At 36.4% G+C, this 16296-nt stretch overlaps 1 protein-coding gene across 1 annotated transcript in view; it reads left to right on the forward strand.

Annotated features, from left to right (window-relative positions):
- LOC121697867 (von Willebrand factor-like) overlaps positions 1–16296 on the forward strand; it is a 169119-nt gene that overhangs the window by 3642 nt on the left and 149181 nt on the right. Inside the window, exons 7-11 of the mRNA XM_042079654.1 lie at positions 494–619; positions 12563–12683; positions 13653–13788; positions 14067–14144; positions 14316–14385. Coding sequence (XP_041935588.1) covers positions 494–619; positions 12563–12683; positions 13653–13788; positions 14067–14144; positions 14316–14385 — 531 coding nt within the window. The remainder of the gene's footprint in view (positions 1–493; positions 620–12562; positions 12684–13652; positions 13789–14066; positions 14145–14315; positions 14386–16296) is intronic.

Here is a 16296-nt window from a genome sequence, read left to right on the forward strand (position 1 = left end):
ATTATGTACCTAGCTCTGAGAGGCTCTTTGGCTTTTACCTGGACAGGTAGACACAGGTAGACAGGTGCTGCAATAGACAATAGACACACAGACACACACACACACACAGACACACACACACACAGATACACACACACACACACACACACACACAGGACGACCAAACACACACACCCACACAGACAAACAGATACACACACACACACACACACACACACACACACAGACACACACACACACACACAGATACACACACACACACACAGATACACACACACACACACACAGAGATACACACACACACACACAGAGATACACACAGATACACACACACAGATACACACACACCAAACACCCACACAGACACACACACACACACACACACACACACACACACACACACAGAGATACACACACACAAACACACAGATACACACACACACACACAGATACACACACACACACATTCATCTCGTTCTCCTGTCACCTCCAGCCGCCCCGGACTGCCCAGGAGAGCTGACCTATCAGGAGCTGGGAAACGCCTTTACCCCCACCTGCTCCAACCCCACCTCCCGAGCGGGCGACCAGGACGTGACCAGCACCTGTGTGTGCCCACAAGGTCAGAGGTCATGACCTTTAGGCCCAGCTGATGTCATCTGAGAGGCCCTTAGAACATACCACCACCATACACTACACACTAACTCTACAATGATCTGCTGAGGGACATTTTCTTTATTACAGTGCATGAAAATGCACTGTACTGTTCTTCCTAGGCTTCTTATTTTTCCGCTAACGCATTTAATGCAGCTTCAACGTAGAAACTTCATTCAAACTATGTTATGTAGGTCTTACTTAGGACATGGGGGCTTTGTATTTTTCATCTTTGTAACTTTTATACTTTTTAAACTATTAATTAAAAACTACTCAAAATTTCCCCATAGACTTAACATGGGCTGATGACATCACAATGGACTAACTTGATTTGCACCTGTTTCATCTTCCAGCTGCTCATCTAGGCCCCATCAAAGAATCAGTTCAACTGATTGCACCTGTATCAACTGCTTTCTACTGAACTAGACCAACTCTCTCTGTGTTTCTCCATTCTACAAGGATATAAGACACATTTCATCCAACTTTCTATCCATTCATCCTTTTCAAACCATTCACTCATCCACCCATTAAACTATCCATCAACATCCATTAAACAATCTGCCTATCTACATCCATTCAACTTTCTGTCTATCAACATCCATTGCACTATCTACATTTAACTTTTAAACTATATACTCTGTCTCAGGCTTTAAGCATACAATATGGCTCTATTAAGACTGCCGTTAAGCAATTAGAATCCTAGGCCAGGTGGCCAGGCCACCTGCACCCTATCAGTTTCTCAGTCTAACCTTTTAAACTATCCACCTATTTGACTGTTCAGTCAGTCCAACTATATTAAACCTCATCTACCTAGTTCAGTCATTCCAACTATATTAAACCTCATCTACCTAGCAAATAATTTAACCATTTGAACTATCCACCTATTTAACTGTCCAGTCATTCCAACTATATTAAACTTTGTCTACCTAGCAAATAATTTAACCTTTTAAACTATCCACCTATTTAACTGTTCAGTCATTCCAACTATATTAAACCTCATCTACCTAGTTCAGTCATTCCAACTATATTAAACCTCATCTATCTAGCTCAGTCATTTGAACTATATTAAACCTCATCATGTTGGTTGCCAATTAGCACATCATCTGTTTTAACAATATATTTCACACCATATGTTTTGCATTTTCATGCACTGGTAATTCCCTGGAATTGCGTTTTCTAGTTCATTTTCATGCACTGTACTGTTCTTCCTAGGCAACTTCAACAACTTCTTCTTCCGCTTACCACTTTTTCCGTACGCAATTTCTCTTGAACAGTTTAACTTAGAAACTTCGTTCAAACTTTGTAACGTAGGTCTTCAAACGGACCAAGCTGCTATGTCTTTTCAACTTTTATACTTTTTAAACTATTAAAGAACAACTTTTAAAAAATCCCCATAGACTTAACATTGCCGATTGTGACATCATAATACGGCCGTTAAGCAATTAGAATCCTATGGCAGGTGTTCAGGCCACCTGTAGCCTCAGGCTTTAAGCATACAATCTGGGTCAATTAAGACTACACATCCTATTCAACTGTTTCCTCTGCCCAAAACTGTTTCAAAATAAAAGTCCTCACTACAATAATCCACTGTTAAACAATGTAACCCATTAAACTACTGAACTTTTTACATTCAACTTTTAAACGGTCTACTTTTAAACTATCATTAAACTATCTATCTATTAAACTAGCTGTCTATCAACAACTTTTAAACTATCTACATTCAACTTTTAAACTTTTAAACTATATACATTCACTAGCAGTCTATCAACAACTTTTAACTTGTCAACTGTCAACATTTTTCATCAACTATGACTCCTACCCACTGTAGTTAGTTAGCATGTTAGCATTGCTAGGTTAGCTAAGTCATATGGTTAGCATAGTTAGCATGCTAACATGTTAGTTAGCATTTTTAGCAAAACTGCTAAAAATGATTAGCTAGGTTAGCTAAGTAACATGGTTAGCATAGTTAACATGCTAGCATGTTAGCATGCTAGTTAGCATAACTGCTAAAAATGATTAGCTAAGTTAGCTAAGTAACATGGTTAGCATGCTAACATGTTAGCATGCTAGTTAGCATTTTTAGCAAAACTGCTAAAAATGATTAGCTAGGTTAGCTAAGTAACATGGTTAGCATAGTTAGCATGTTAACATGATAGTTAGCATAGTTAGCATAACTACTAAAAATGATTAGCTAAGTAACATGGTTAACATAGTTAGCATGTTAGTTAGCATAGTTAGCATAACTATTAAAAATGATAAGCTTGGTTAACTAAGTCACATGGTTAATATAGTTAGCATGTTAGCATTGCTAGAATAGTTAGCATGTTTAGCAAAACTGCTAGAAAATGTTTAGCAAAACTGCTAGAAAATGTTAGTTAAGTTAGTTAAGTAGCATGGTTAGCATGTTAGCATTGCTAGCACTACTATAAAACATTAGCTAAGTAGCATGGTTAGCAGAATTACAAATCTTAGCATAACTGCTAGCAAACATTAGAGCCATTCCAACTTTCAGTTATCGTCAAATATCTACCTATACACAGCCATTAAACTATTTGAATATCAACATTCATTAAACTGCTAGAAAACGTTAGCTAAGTAGCATGGTTAGCAGGTTAGCATTGCTAGGACTGCTATAAAACATTAGCTAAGTAGCATGGTTAGCATAGTTAAAAATCTTAGCATAACTGCTAGCAAACATTAGAGCCATTCCAACTTTCAGTTATCGTCAAATATCTACCTATACACAGCCATTAAACTATTTGAATATCAACATTCATTAAACTTCCAGTCTGTCAACAACTTTTAAACTATTTACCTTCAAATTTTAAACGGTCTACTTTTAAACTATCATTAAACTATCTATTAAACTAGCTGTCTATCAACAACTTTTAAACTATCTACATTCAGCTTTTAAACAGTCTACTTTTAAACTATCAATTTTTATTAAGCTATGCAACCACCATGTCTATCCTAGCATCACCGTAGTAACCATCTCTGTATTATCTGTTTTAACTATACATGATATTTTACATCACAACTTTAGCATTTTCATGCACTGGTAATTCCTTGGAATTGCATTTCTAGTTATTATTCTTCTTCTAACGCTTTTTCCGCATTTAATGCTGCTTCAACCGTTTAATGTAGAAACTTCATTCAAACTGTGTTACGTAGGTCTTACTTAGGACAGGTGTGGAATGTATTTTTCATATTTGTAACTTTTATACTTTTTGAACTATTAATTAAAAACTATTAAAAATGTCCCCATAGACTTAACATTGCCGATTATGGCATCACAATAGGGCACTTGGAATCCTATGCCAAGTGTTGCCGGCCACCTCCAGCAACTGTCTGTCTCAGGCTTTAAGCATACAATCTGGCTCTCTTAAGACTACAGATCCTGTTCAACTGTTTCCTCTGCCCACAACTGTTTCAAAATAAAAGTCTCCACTACAATAATTCCCTATTAAATAATTTAACCATTTAAACTATCCAACTATTTAACTGTTCAACTGTTTCCATAGCAACCAAGATAATTATACTAGCAAACCACTGTAGTAACTCCTTTTTTTCTGATAGTAGCCACCATGGACACCCTAGCAACAACCTAGCAACGACTTCAAGTACCCTAGCAACAGCCTAGCAACCACATTCACAGTTAAAACCTAGCAACCAACATCATTAACCTAGCAACCAGCATAGCAACCACCATAACTACTCTAGCAACAGTCAGTTGTTATCAACTTTGACTCCCGTCAACTGTTTCCCCTGACCACAACTGTTTCAAAATAAAACTCCTCACTACAATAATTCCATTTTAAATAATTTAACCATTTTAACTATCCAACTATTTAACTGTTCGGCCATTCCAACTGTCAGTCGTCATCAACTACAACTCCCGCCAACTGTTTCCTCTGTCCTCAACAACTTCAACTTAAAAATAAGTCCTCAATACAATAATTCGCTATAAAATAATTTAACTATTTAAACTACTCAACTATTTAACTGTTCGGCCATTCCAACTGTCAGTTGTCATCAATTGATGACTCCCCCCCCAGCTTTTTTCTCTATCTGACCTCCATCTTTTTACTTAGATTATATTTTAGACAATATATTTAACAATATTTCATTCCGCAACCATTTTTCCATTTTCATGCACTCGTAATTCCCTGGAATTACATTCTCTAGTTACAGTGCATGAAAATGCACTGTACTGTTATTCCAAGGCTTTTTACAGTGCATGAAAATGCACTGTACTGTTCTTCCTAGGCTTCTTATTCTTCTTCTTCTTATTACAGTGCATGAAAATGCACTGTACTGTTCTTCCTAGGCTTCTTATTACAGTGCATGAAAATGCACTGTACTGTTCTTCCTAGGCTTCTTCTTATTACAGTGCATGAAAATGCACTGTACTGTTCTTCCAAGGCTTTTTACAGTGCATGAAAATGCACTGTACTGTTCTTCCTAGGCATTTTCTTCTTCTTCTTCTTATTCTTCTTCTTCTAACGCAGTTAATGCAGCTTCAACCGTTTAACGTAGAAACTTCATTCAAACTATGTTACGTAGGTCTTACTTAGGACATGTGGGCTATGTATTTTTCATCTTTGTAACTTTTATACTTTTTAAACTATTAATTAAAAACTACTCAAAATTTCCCCATAGACTTAACATGGGCTGATGACATCACAATAGAGCCGTTAAGCAATTAGAATCCTATGGCAGGTGTTTGGGCCACCTGCATCAACTGCCAGTCTCAGGCTTTAAGCATACAAACTGGCCCTATTAAGACTACACATCCTGTTCAACTGCTTCCTCTGCCAAAAACTGTTTCAAAATAAAAGTCCTCACTACAATATTTCACTGTTAAACAATTTAAGCCTTTAAACTACTGAACTTTTTAACTGTTCAGCCATTGTAACTGTTACTTGTCATCAACTATGACTCCTACCTACTGTAGCTAGTTAGCATGGTTAGCATAGTTAGCATGTTAGCATTGCTAAGATTGTTAGCATTTTTAGCAAAACTGCTAAAAATGATTAGCTAAGTAAGCTAAGTAACATGGTTAGCATAGTTAGCATGCTATCATGTTAGCATGCTAGTTAGCATAGTTAGCATAACTGCTAAAAATGATTAGCTAAGTTAGCTAAGTAATATGGTTAGCATAGTTAGCATGCTAGCATGTTAGTTAACATAGTTAGCATAACTGTTAAAAATGATTAGCTAAGTTAGCTAAGTAACATGGTTAGCATAGTTAACATGCTAGTTAGCATAGTTAGCATAACTGCTAAAAATGATTAGCTAGGTTAGCTAAGTAACATGGTTAGCATAGTTAGCATTTTAGCATTGTTAGCATGCGATTTGCACCTGTATCAACTTCCAGCTGCAAATCTAGGCCCCATCAAAGAATCAGTTCAACTGATTGCACCTGTATCAACTGCTTTCTGCTGAACTAGGCCAATTCTCTCTGTGTCTCTCCATTCTACAAGGATATAAGGCACATTTCAACCAACTTTCTATCCATTCATCCTCTTCAAACCATTCACTCATCCACCCATTAAACTATCCATCAACATCCATTAACCAATCTGCCTATCAACATCCATTACACTATCTACATTTTTAAAACTATATACTCTGTCTCAGGCTTTAAGCATACGATATGGCTCTATTAAGACTGCCGATAAGCAATTAGAATCCTAGGCCAGGTGGCCAGGCTATATTAAACCTCATCTACCTAGTTCAGTCATTCCAACTATTAAACCTCATCTACCTAGCAAATAATTTAACCTTTTACACTATCCACCTATTTAACTGTTCAGTCATTCCAACTATATTAAACCTCATCTACCTAGTTCAGTCATTCCAACTATATTAAATCTCATCTACCTAGCAGATAATTTAACCATTTAAACTATCCACCTATTTAACTGTCCAGTCATTCCAACTATATTAAACCTCGTCTACCTAGCAAATAATTTAACCTTTTAAACTATCCACCTATCTGTTCAGTCATTCCAACTATATTAAACCTCATCTACCTAGTTCAGTCATTCCAACTATATTAAACCTCATCTACTTAGTTCAGTCATTTCAACTGTATTAAACCTCATCATGTTGGTTGCCAATTAGCACATCATCTGTTTTAACAATATATTTCACACCATATGTTTTGCATTTTCATGCACTGGTAATTCCCTGGAATTGCGTTTTCTAGTTCTTCTTATTATTCTTCTTCTTCTAACGCAGTTAATGCAGCTTAAACCGTTTAACGTAGAAACTTCATTCAAACTATGTTACGTAGGTCTTACTTAGGACCATGTGGGCTTTGTATTTTTCAACTTTGTAACTTTTATACTTTTTAAACTATTAATTAAAAACTAGTCAAAATTTCCCCATAGACTTAACATGGGCTGATGACATCACAATAGAGCCGTTAAGCAATTAGACTCCTATGGCAGGTGTTCGGGCCACCTGGACCAACTGCCAGTCTCAGGCTTTAAGCATACAAACTGGCCCTATTAAGACTACACATCCTGTTCAACTGCTTCCTCTGCCAAAAACTGTTTCAAAATAAAAGTCCTCACTATAATATTTTACTGTTAAACAATTTAACCTTTTAAACTACTAACTGTTCGGCCATTGTAACTGTTACTTGTCATCAACTATGACTCCTACCCACTGTAGCTAGTTAGCTAAGTTAGCTAAGTCACGTGGTTAGCATAATTAGCATGCTAGCATGTTAGCATGCTAGTTAGCATTTTTAGCAAAACTGCTTAAAATGATTAGCTAAGTTAGCTAAGTAATGTGGTTAGCATAGTTAGCATGTTAGCATGCTAGTTAGCATTTTTAACAAAACTGCTAAAAATGATTAGCTAAGTTAGCTAAGTAACATGGTTAGCATAGTTAGCATGCTAGCATGTTAGCATGCTAGTTAGCATTTTTAGCAAAACTGCTTAAAATGATTAGCTAAGTTAGCTAAGTAATGTGGTTAGCATAGTTAGCATGCTAGCATGCTAGTTAGCATTTTTTAGCAAAACTGCTTAAAATGATTAGCTAAGTTAGCTAAGTAATGTGGTTAGCATAGTTAGCATGCTAGCATGTTAGCATGCTAGTTAGCATTTTTAGCAAAACTGCTAAAAATGATTAGCTAAGTCACATGGTTAGCATAGTTAGCATGCTAGTTAGCATAACTGCTAAAAATGATTAGCTAAGTTAGCTAAGTCACATGGTTAGCATACTTAGCATTTTAACATTGTTAGCATGCTAGTTAGCATACTTGGTTAACATTATTATCTTTGTTAACATAGTTAGCATAACTGCTAGCAAACATTAGAGCCATTCCAACTGTCAGTTATCGTCAACTATCTACCTAAATAATTTAACCATTTAAACTATCCACCTATTTAACTGTTCAGTCATTCCAACTATATTAAACCTCATCTACTTAGCAACCAATACAGTTTGTTTTTACTCTGTATGATTTTTTTACGTTATATTTTTGCATTTTCATGCACTGTATTTCCTTCAGGAAATGCTTTTCTAGTTCTTCTTCTTCTTCTAACGCATTTAATGCAGCTTCAACCGTTTAACGTAGAAACTTCATTCAAACTATGTTACGTAGGTCTTACTTAGGACATGGGTGCTATGTATTTTTCAACTTTGTAACTTTTATACTTTTTAAACTATTAATTAAAAACTAATCAAAATTTCCCCATTGACTTAACATTATGATTATGACATCACAATACGGCCGTTAAGCAATTAGAATCCTATGGCAGGTGTTCGGGCCACCTGGACCAACTGCCAGTCTCAGGCTTTAAGCATACAAACTGGCCCTATTAAGACTACACATCCTGTTCAACTGCTTCCTCTGCCAAAAACTGTTTCAAAATAAAAGTCCTCACTACAATATTTCACTGTTAAACAATTCAACCCTTTAAACTACTGAACTTTTTAACTGTTCAGCCATTGTAACTGTTACTTGTCATCAACTATGACTCCTACCCACTGTAGCTAGTTAGCTAAGTTAGCTAAGTAACATGGTTAGCATAGTTAGCATGCTAGCATGTTAGCATGCTAGTTAGCATTTTTAGCAAAACTGCTTAAAATGATTAGCTAAGTTAGCTAAGTCACATGGTTAGCATAGTTAGCATGCTAGCATGTTAGCATGCTAGTTAGCATTTTTAACAAAACTGCTTAAAATGATTAGCTAAGTTAGCTAAGTCACATGGTTAGCATAGTTAGCATGCTAGCATGTTAGCATGCTAGCATGTTAGCATGCTAGTTAGCATTTTTAGCAAAACTGCTAAAAATGATTAGCTAAGTTAGCTAAGTCATATGGTTAGCATAGTTAGCATGCAAGCATGTTAGCATGCTAGTTAGCATTTTTAGCAAAACTACTAAAAATGATTAGCTAAGTTAGCTAAGTCACATGGTTAGCATAGTTAGCATGCTAGCATGTTAGCATGCTAGTTAGCATTTATAGCAAAACTGCTTAAAATGATTAGCTAAGTTAGCTAAGTCACATGGTTAGCATGCTAGCATGTTAGTTAGCATTTTTAGCAAAACTGCTTAAAATGATGAGCTAAGTCAGCTAAGTAACATGGTTAACATTGTTAGCATGTTAGTTAGCATAGTTAGCATAACTGCTAAAAATGATTAACTAAGTTAGCTAAGTCACATGGTTAGCATACTTAGCATTTTAACATTGTTAGCATGCTAGTTAGCATAGTAACTTGGTTAACATTATTATCTTTGTTAATATAGTTAGCATAACTGCTAGCAAACATTAGAGCCATTCCAAGTGTCAGTTATCGTCAACTATCTACCTAAATAATTTAACCATTTAAACTATCCACTTATTTAACTGTTCAGTCATTCCAACTATATTAAACCTCATCTACCTAGCAACCAATATAGTTTGTTTTTACTCTGTATGATATTTTACATCATATTTTTGCATTTTCATGCACTGTATTTCCTTCAGGAAATGCTTTTCTAGTTCTTATTCTTCTTCTAACGCATTTAATGCAGCTTCAACCGTTTAACGTAGAAACGTCATTCAAACTATGTTACGTAGGTCTTACTTGGGACATGGGTGCTATGTATTTTTCAGCTTTGTAACTTTTATACTTTTTAAACTATTAATTAAAAACTAGTCAAAATTTCCCCATAGACTTAACATGGGCTGATGACATCACAATAGAGCCGTTAAGCAATTAGAATCCTATGGCAGGTGTTCAGGCCACCTGGACCAACTGCCAGTCTCAGGCTTTAAGCATACAAACTGGCCCTATTAAGACTACACATCCTGTTCAACTGCTTCCTCTGCCAAAAACTGTTTCAAAATAAAAGTCCTCACTATAATATTTTACTGTTAAACAATGTAACCCTTTAAACTACTGAACTTTTTAACTGTTCAGCCATTGTAACTGTTACTTGTCATCAACTATGACTCCTACCCACTGTAGCTAGTTAGCTAAGTTAGCTAAGTAACATGGTTAGCATGCTAGCATGTTAGCATGCTAGTTAGCATTTTTAGCAAAACTGCTAAAAACGATTAGCTAAGTCAGCTAAGTAACGTGGTTAGCATGCTAGCATGTTAGCATGCTAGTTAGCATTTTTAGCAAAACTGCTAAAAACGATTAGCTAAGTCAGCTAAGTAACGTGGTTAGCATGGTTAGCATGCTAGCGCTAGCATGTTAGCATGCTAGTTAGCATTTTTAGCAAAACTACTAAAAACGATTAGCTAAGTAACATGGTTAGCATGCTAGCATGTTAGCATGCTAGTTAGCATAGTAACTTTGTTAACATTATTATCTTTGTTAACATAGTTAGCATAACTGCTAGCAAACATTAGAGCCATTCCAACTGTCAGTTATCGTCAACTATCTACCTAAATAATTTAACCATTTAAACTATCCACCTATTTAACTGTTCAGTCATTCCAACTATATTAAACCTCATCTACTTAGCAACCAATATAGTTTGTTTTTACTCTGTATGATATTTTACATCATATTTTTGCATTTTCATGCACTGTATTTCCTTCAGGAAATGCTTTTCTAGTTCTTATTCTTCTTCTAACGCATTTAATGCAGCTTCAACCGTTTAACGTAGAAACTTCATTCAAACTATGTTACGTAGGTCTTACTTGGGACATGGGTGCTATGTATTTTTCAGCTTTGTAACTTTTATACTTTTTAAACTATTAATTAAAAACTAGTCAAAATTTCCCCATAGACTTAACATGGGCTGATGACATCACAATAGAGCCGTTAAGCAATTAGAATCCTATGGCAGGTGTTCGGGCCACCTGGACCAACTGCCAGTCTCAGGCTTTAAGCATACAAACTGGCCCTATTAAGACTACACATCCTGTTCAACTGCTTCCTCTGCCAAAAACTGTTTCAAAATAAAAGTCCTCACTATAATATTTTACTGTTAAACAATTTAACCCTTTAAACTACTGAACTTTTTAACTGTTCAGCCATTGTAACTGTTACTTGTCATCAACTATTACTCCTACCCACTGTAGCTAGTTAGCTAAGTTAGCTAAGTAGCATGGTTAGCATAGTTAGCATGCTAGCATAGTTAGCATGCTAATTAGCATTTTTAGCAAAACTGCTTAAAATGATTAGCTAAGTTAGCTAAGTCACATGGTTAGCATAGTTAGCATGCTAGCATGTTAGCATGCTAGTTAGCATGTTTAACAAAACTGCTAAAAATGATTAGCTAAGTTAGCTAAGTCACATGGTTAGCATAGGCATGCTAGCATGTTAGCATGCTAGTTAGCATTTTTAGCAAAACTGCTAAAAATGATTAGCTAAGTCACATGGTTAGCATGCTAGCATGTTAACATGCTAGTTAGCATTTTTAGCAAAACTGCTTAAAATGATTAGCATGGTTAGCTAAGTCACATGGTTAGCATGCTAGCATGCTAGTTAGCATTTTTAGTAAAACTGCTTAAAATGATTAGCTAAGTCAGCTAAGTAACATGGTTAACATACTTAGCATTTTAACATTGTTAGCATGCTAGTTAGCATAGTAACTTGGTTAATATTATTATCTTTGTTAACATAGTTAGCATAACTGCTAGCAAACATTAGAGCCATTCCAAGTGTCAGTTATCGTCAACTATCTACCTAAATAATTTAACAATTTAAACTATCCACTTATTTGTTCAGTCATTCCAACTATATTAAACCTCATCTACCTAGCAACCAATATAGTTTGTTTTTACTCTGTATGATATTTTACATCATATTTTTGCATTTTCATGCACTGTATTTCCTTCAGGAAATGCTTTTCTAGTTAATAATTGATCTTTTATTTAGCTGGATATTGATTATTCATTCAGTCATTAATCCATTGCCTGTAAATGTTACCAAGAGATTAGTGTGCATGAACAGTAACTTTAGATAAGACTATGTTAACAGACAGCACTAACGTTAAGTTCCATTCGTTTTTGCATAAATATTTTGCATTTAAGACGTTTTAACACATCCATTCTATGGGGTGTTGACAATAGGTAAGGTATTGAATGACAGTGCTGTGTGTTGTGTTCAGTTACGGTACTGAATGACCATGCTATGTGTTTGTGTATGTTTGAGGTTTTATTGTTAGTGTTTTTTGTGTTCAGGTAGGGTACTGAATGACCATGTGTGTGTGTGTGTTTGAGGTTTTATTGTTAGTGTTTTTTGTGTCAAGGTAGGGTACTGAATGACCATGCTATGTGTGTGTGTGTGTTTGAGGTTTTATTGATAGTGTTTTTTGTGTTCAGTTACGGAACTGAATGACCATGCCATGTGTGTTTGAGGTTTTACTGTTAGTGTTTTTCGTGCTCAGGTAAGGTACTGAATGACCATGCCATGTGTGTGTTTGAGGTTTTATTGTTAGTGTTTTTTGTGTTCAGGTACGGTACTGAATGACCATGCCGAGGGCCACGACTGTGTGAGTGTGGCTGAGTGTCCCTGTGTGTACGGCGGCAGCAGCTACCCACCAGGAACCCACAGAGGAACCAAGTGCCAGACATGGTGAGGAACTAATGTAGAGTACTGGAACCATATACGTACCAGACATGGTGAGGAACTACTTAAGCAACCAAATGCCAGACATGGTGAGGAAATACTGTAAAGTACATGAACCAAATACCACACATTATTAGGAACTAATGTAGACTACATGAACCAAATACCAGACATTATGAGGAGCTAATGTAGAGATGAGGAACCAAATGCCAGACATTGTGACAAAGTACTTAAGGATCCAAATGCAGTCATGGTGAGGAAATACTGTAAAGTACATGAACCAAATACCAGACATTATGAGGAACTAATGCAGAATACAGGAACCATATACCAGACATGGTGAGGAACTAATGTAGAGTACAGGAACCATATACCAGACATGGGGAGGAACTACTTTAGTATAGAGCAGGGCTGTTCAGTACCAAGTGGGCCAGACAGGAAAACACTGGGTCTTCGTGTGCCACCCAAAATATGGTGTTGCTAAAATGACTATTGTGGTTATAAGAGACATGTGTTCATTGGTATCCAGCTACGTTTAATAAATTCAGTTAAATATATTCACAAACACTGGATGTGGTGGACCTTCCTTTATTCTGAGATCAATAGGCTCTCAAAACAATTTCAAACAGATATAAGGTACTTATAGAGCAGGTCTATATAAATTATTTGTCAAATAAACCAGTAAAACAGTATCATGGGATGGAATTTATAACATAGCTGTCATAGCTCATATTTTTAAAAGAAACCATTGAAACAGTAGGCTATCCTGACAAATAATAAGTAGCATTTAATGCCTCAATCAAGTCATAGGCTAACTATCATTAACATTAAACTTCTGTCATATTTCATATTTGTAAAATAAACCACAGTGAAACGTCTTGACAATAAACATCTTTCAAAATTGTAACTGTATCCCTCTCACTCAGACACTCACTCACTCTCTCTTTCTCTCTCTCATCTGTCTCTCCCTGCCAGTGAGTGTGTGTCTGGAAAATGGCGGTGTTCTGAAGACATCTGTCCTAAGAAATGCTCCGTTGAGTCCCAGTTTGTGACGTCTTTCGATGGCAAACACTTCAGACTGCCAGGCAAATGCTCTTACATGGCAGCACAGGTTTGTGGGAAATTAATTGGGATGGAGATTTCAGCTTTCTTGACCCACACTGGACCTCTAAACTAGAAAAGGTGTAAAGTAGTTTAACGATTTACACAGCTTTGTTCCATCAGTGTGTGAGTGTCTGTGTTAGAGAGAGAAAGTCTTTGTCTCCCCTGGTGTGCAGGGCTTGAATGCTTGTGTTAGAGAGATAAAGAGAGAGGGTGTGTGTGTGTGTGTGTGTGTGTGTCTGTGTGTAAGTGCTCTAAGACTACCTTTGTCTCCTCTGCTGTGTGCAGGGCTTGAACTGGACACTCACGGTGCACTTTTCAGAGAGTGCCATCAAACTGCAGAGAGTGGAGTTGAAGATTTACCATGTAAGTCAGGAGAGTTACATGTTTCCAACTTTTTCATCGGTACTATGTACTGCAGTGTCATGTTTCCCTGGGAACTAGACACATGCTTGATCCTCTCTTGCATTCTCAAGGTTCCGTAATGTCTCATGAAATAATTTCAAACCTAAATTCCCTTTTCTTTGTATTGGTCAGGAGAGCTATGTCTTCTCCCTCTCAAGGGTGATGTTTCAGAAAGAAGAAATCAGAGAGTTGCATCGAACTGGTAGGAAACCAGAAACACTTTACCTGAATGCAGCTTCATAAGATTAACAAAACCACAACTTAAAAACATCATGCTGCTTCATAGGACTATCATAACCACGTCATAAAGACATTATGTTGTTCATATGAATTAACATTGCCACGTAATAAAGCCATTATGCCAGGGGTCTCAAACTCAAATGAGCTGGGGGCCAATTCTGCCAACGTCATCTGATTGGAGGGCCAGCTATTTCTGAAAATGCAATGTTCTTTTTTTCAAATACCACACAAAACTGCAAACAGAAAGTGCAAGTGTTTTTATCTAGTTTTAGACACCTGTGCTAGCAACCTTAGCTTATAAATAAAATAATGATAAAATAAATATTAATACAAATTATAAAATAAATGAAAAACATAAAAACAGGTGTGTGTGTTTCACACCAAATAAAAATATTTCCTCTCATAACTTTTTTAAACCTGGCAAACTAGGCATCAGGGTTAAGAAAGCAACACCATTGGATTTTTATATCAAAATTTCAAAAGGCCATGGCTTGAAAGTGGTCAGAGATGAAGTCCTACTGTAAATGTAAAAATCTTTGAGTAAAACAAAAGTTTATGAAGGGGGTAAATTTACCCATGTAATTTGTCACTGGATGGCAAGCACCTCAAATTATGCACCAATCTGCAGTACCCAGAAGTTCGCATCATATTGCGGTTGACTTTGTAGTTCTTTAGAGCCCTATTTCTACTAGCCCTGCTGTCTGTACCACATCCATTACGGACACTATCATCACGATTACCACTGCAACCTCCAAGCTATGTTGGGCAGAGAGGGTCGAAACAAGCATGGTATGCTTAGTGGACACCAGAGGTGGGACCAAGTCACTGTTTGGCAAGTCACAAGTAAGTCCCAAGTCTTAGCAGTCAAGTCCAAGTCAAGTCCCAAGTAAATACAGAGAAGGGCAAGTCGAGTCCAAGTCCAAGTCACATCAAAGCCAAGTCGAGTCCAAGTCCAAGTCCCAATCTTTTTCAAGTCCTGAACAAGTCATCAGGTACTCTTCACTTAATAATGCCATTATTAGACTATCGATCATAATTTTAGCACTTCCATCTAATCCACAGTATTTTTTGTTTATAAATACAGATTAAAATATGTTCAATGTTTCTGTCTTGTAATCTTTTACGACATATGCATGCGCATACCTGTGTAATCTGTAAACGGATAGCTACATAACACTCAGCACAGCTGCAAATATATATATTGTTTTTCCAAATTGCGGAGCCCACTGTAAGGATGAGTAATAATTTGACTGATGGCAGTTCACTGCGCTAGGCCACAGATTTGCCTGCAAACAATTTATTAGGCTGTCTGGCAGTGGCGACTCATAAGGGAAGCCAAGGTCAACACTTTTATATTGTTTAAAAGATAATAATGACAGTAATTTTGTTTTAAAGTATTCATTTCTTAATAAATACTACACATTTGATGCTGTTTATCTCATTTGTAAATGGTGCACTGTCACTTTAAGCCCATTGTGTCACACGTTCTCATAATGATCCTTTTTTTACCAGCTCCGTTCAAATATAGCCTATGGCTAGTCCACAAACTCAAACATTGTTTGTGCCACATGTATAGCACAATATTAACAACGATAAGCATGATATTAAGTTGGCACAAACAGCTTTCATTCCCTTGGAAAGAGAAGCATGTATGACATGATGCTTGCTTGACATTTTCTGTTTGCAATTAAAAGTGAATTATGAGCCTGGTAGCCAGTAGCCACCTAGCTACAGTAGCTGAGTGAAATGTATTTCAATCGGCATATCATGTGCTTCATGTAAATAAATTATTGAATACTTCAAGACTATTAAGACCAGTTCCATTACACAAGGCAAAGACAACTCTTCATAATATTCTTGTCCACTTTCCAAA

Source organism: Alosa sapidissima, chromosome 22, assembly GCF_018492685.1.
Source record: "Alosa sapidissima isolate fAloSap1 chromosome 22, fAloSap1.pri, whole genome shotgun sequence".
Taxonomy (NCBI): Eukaryota; Metazoa; Chordata; class Actinopteri; order Clupeiformes; family Clupeidae; genus Alosa; species Alosa sapidissima.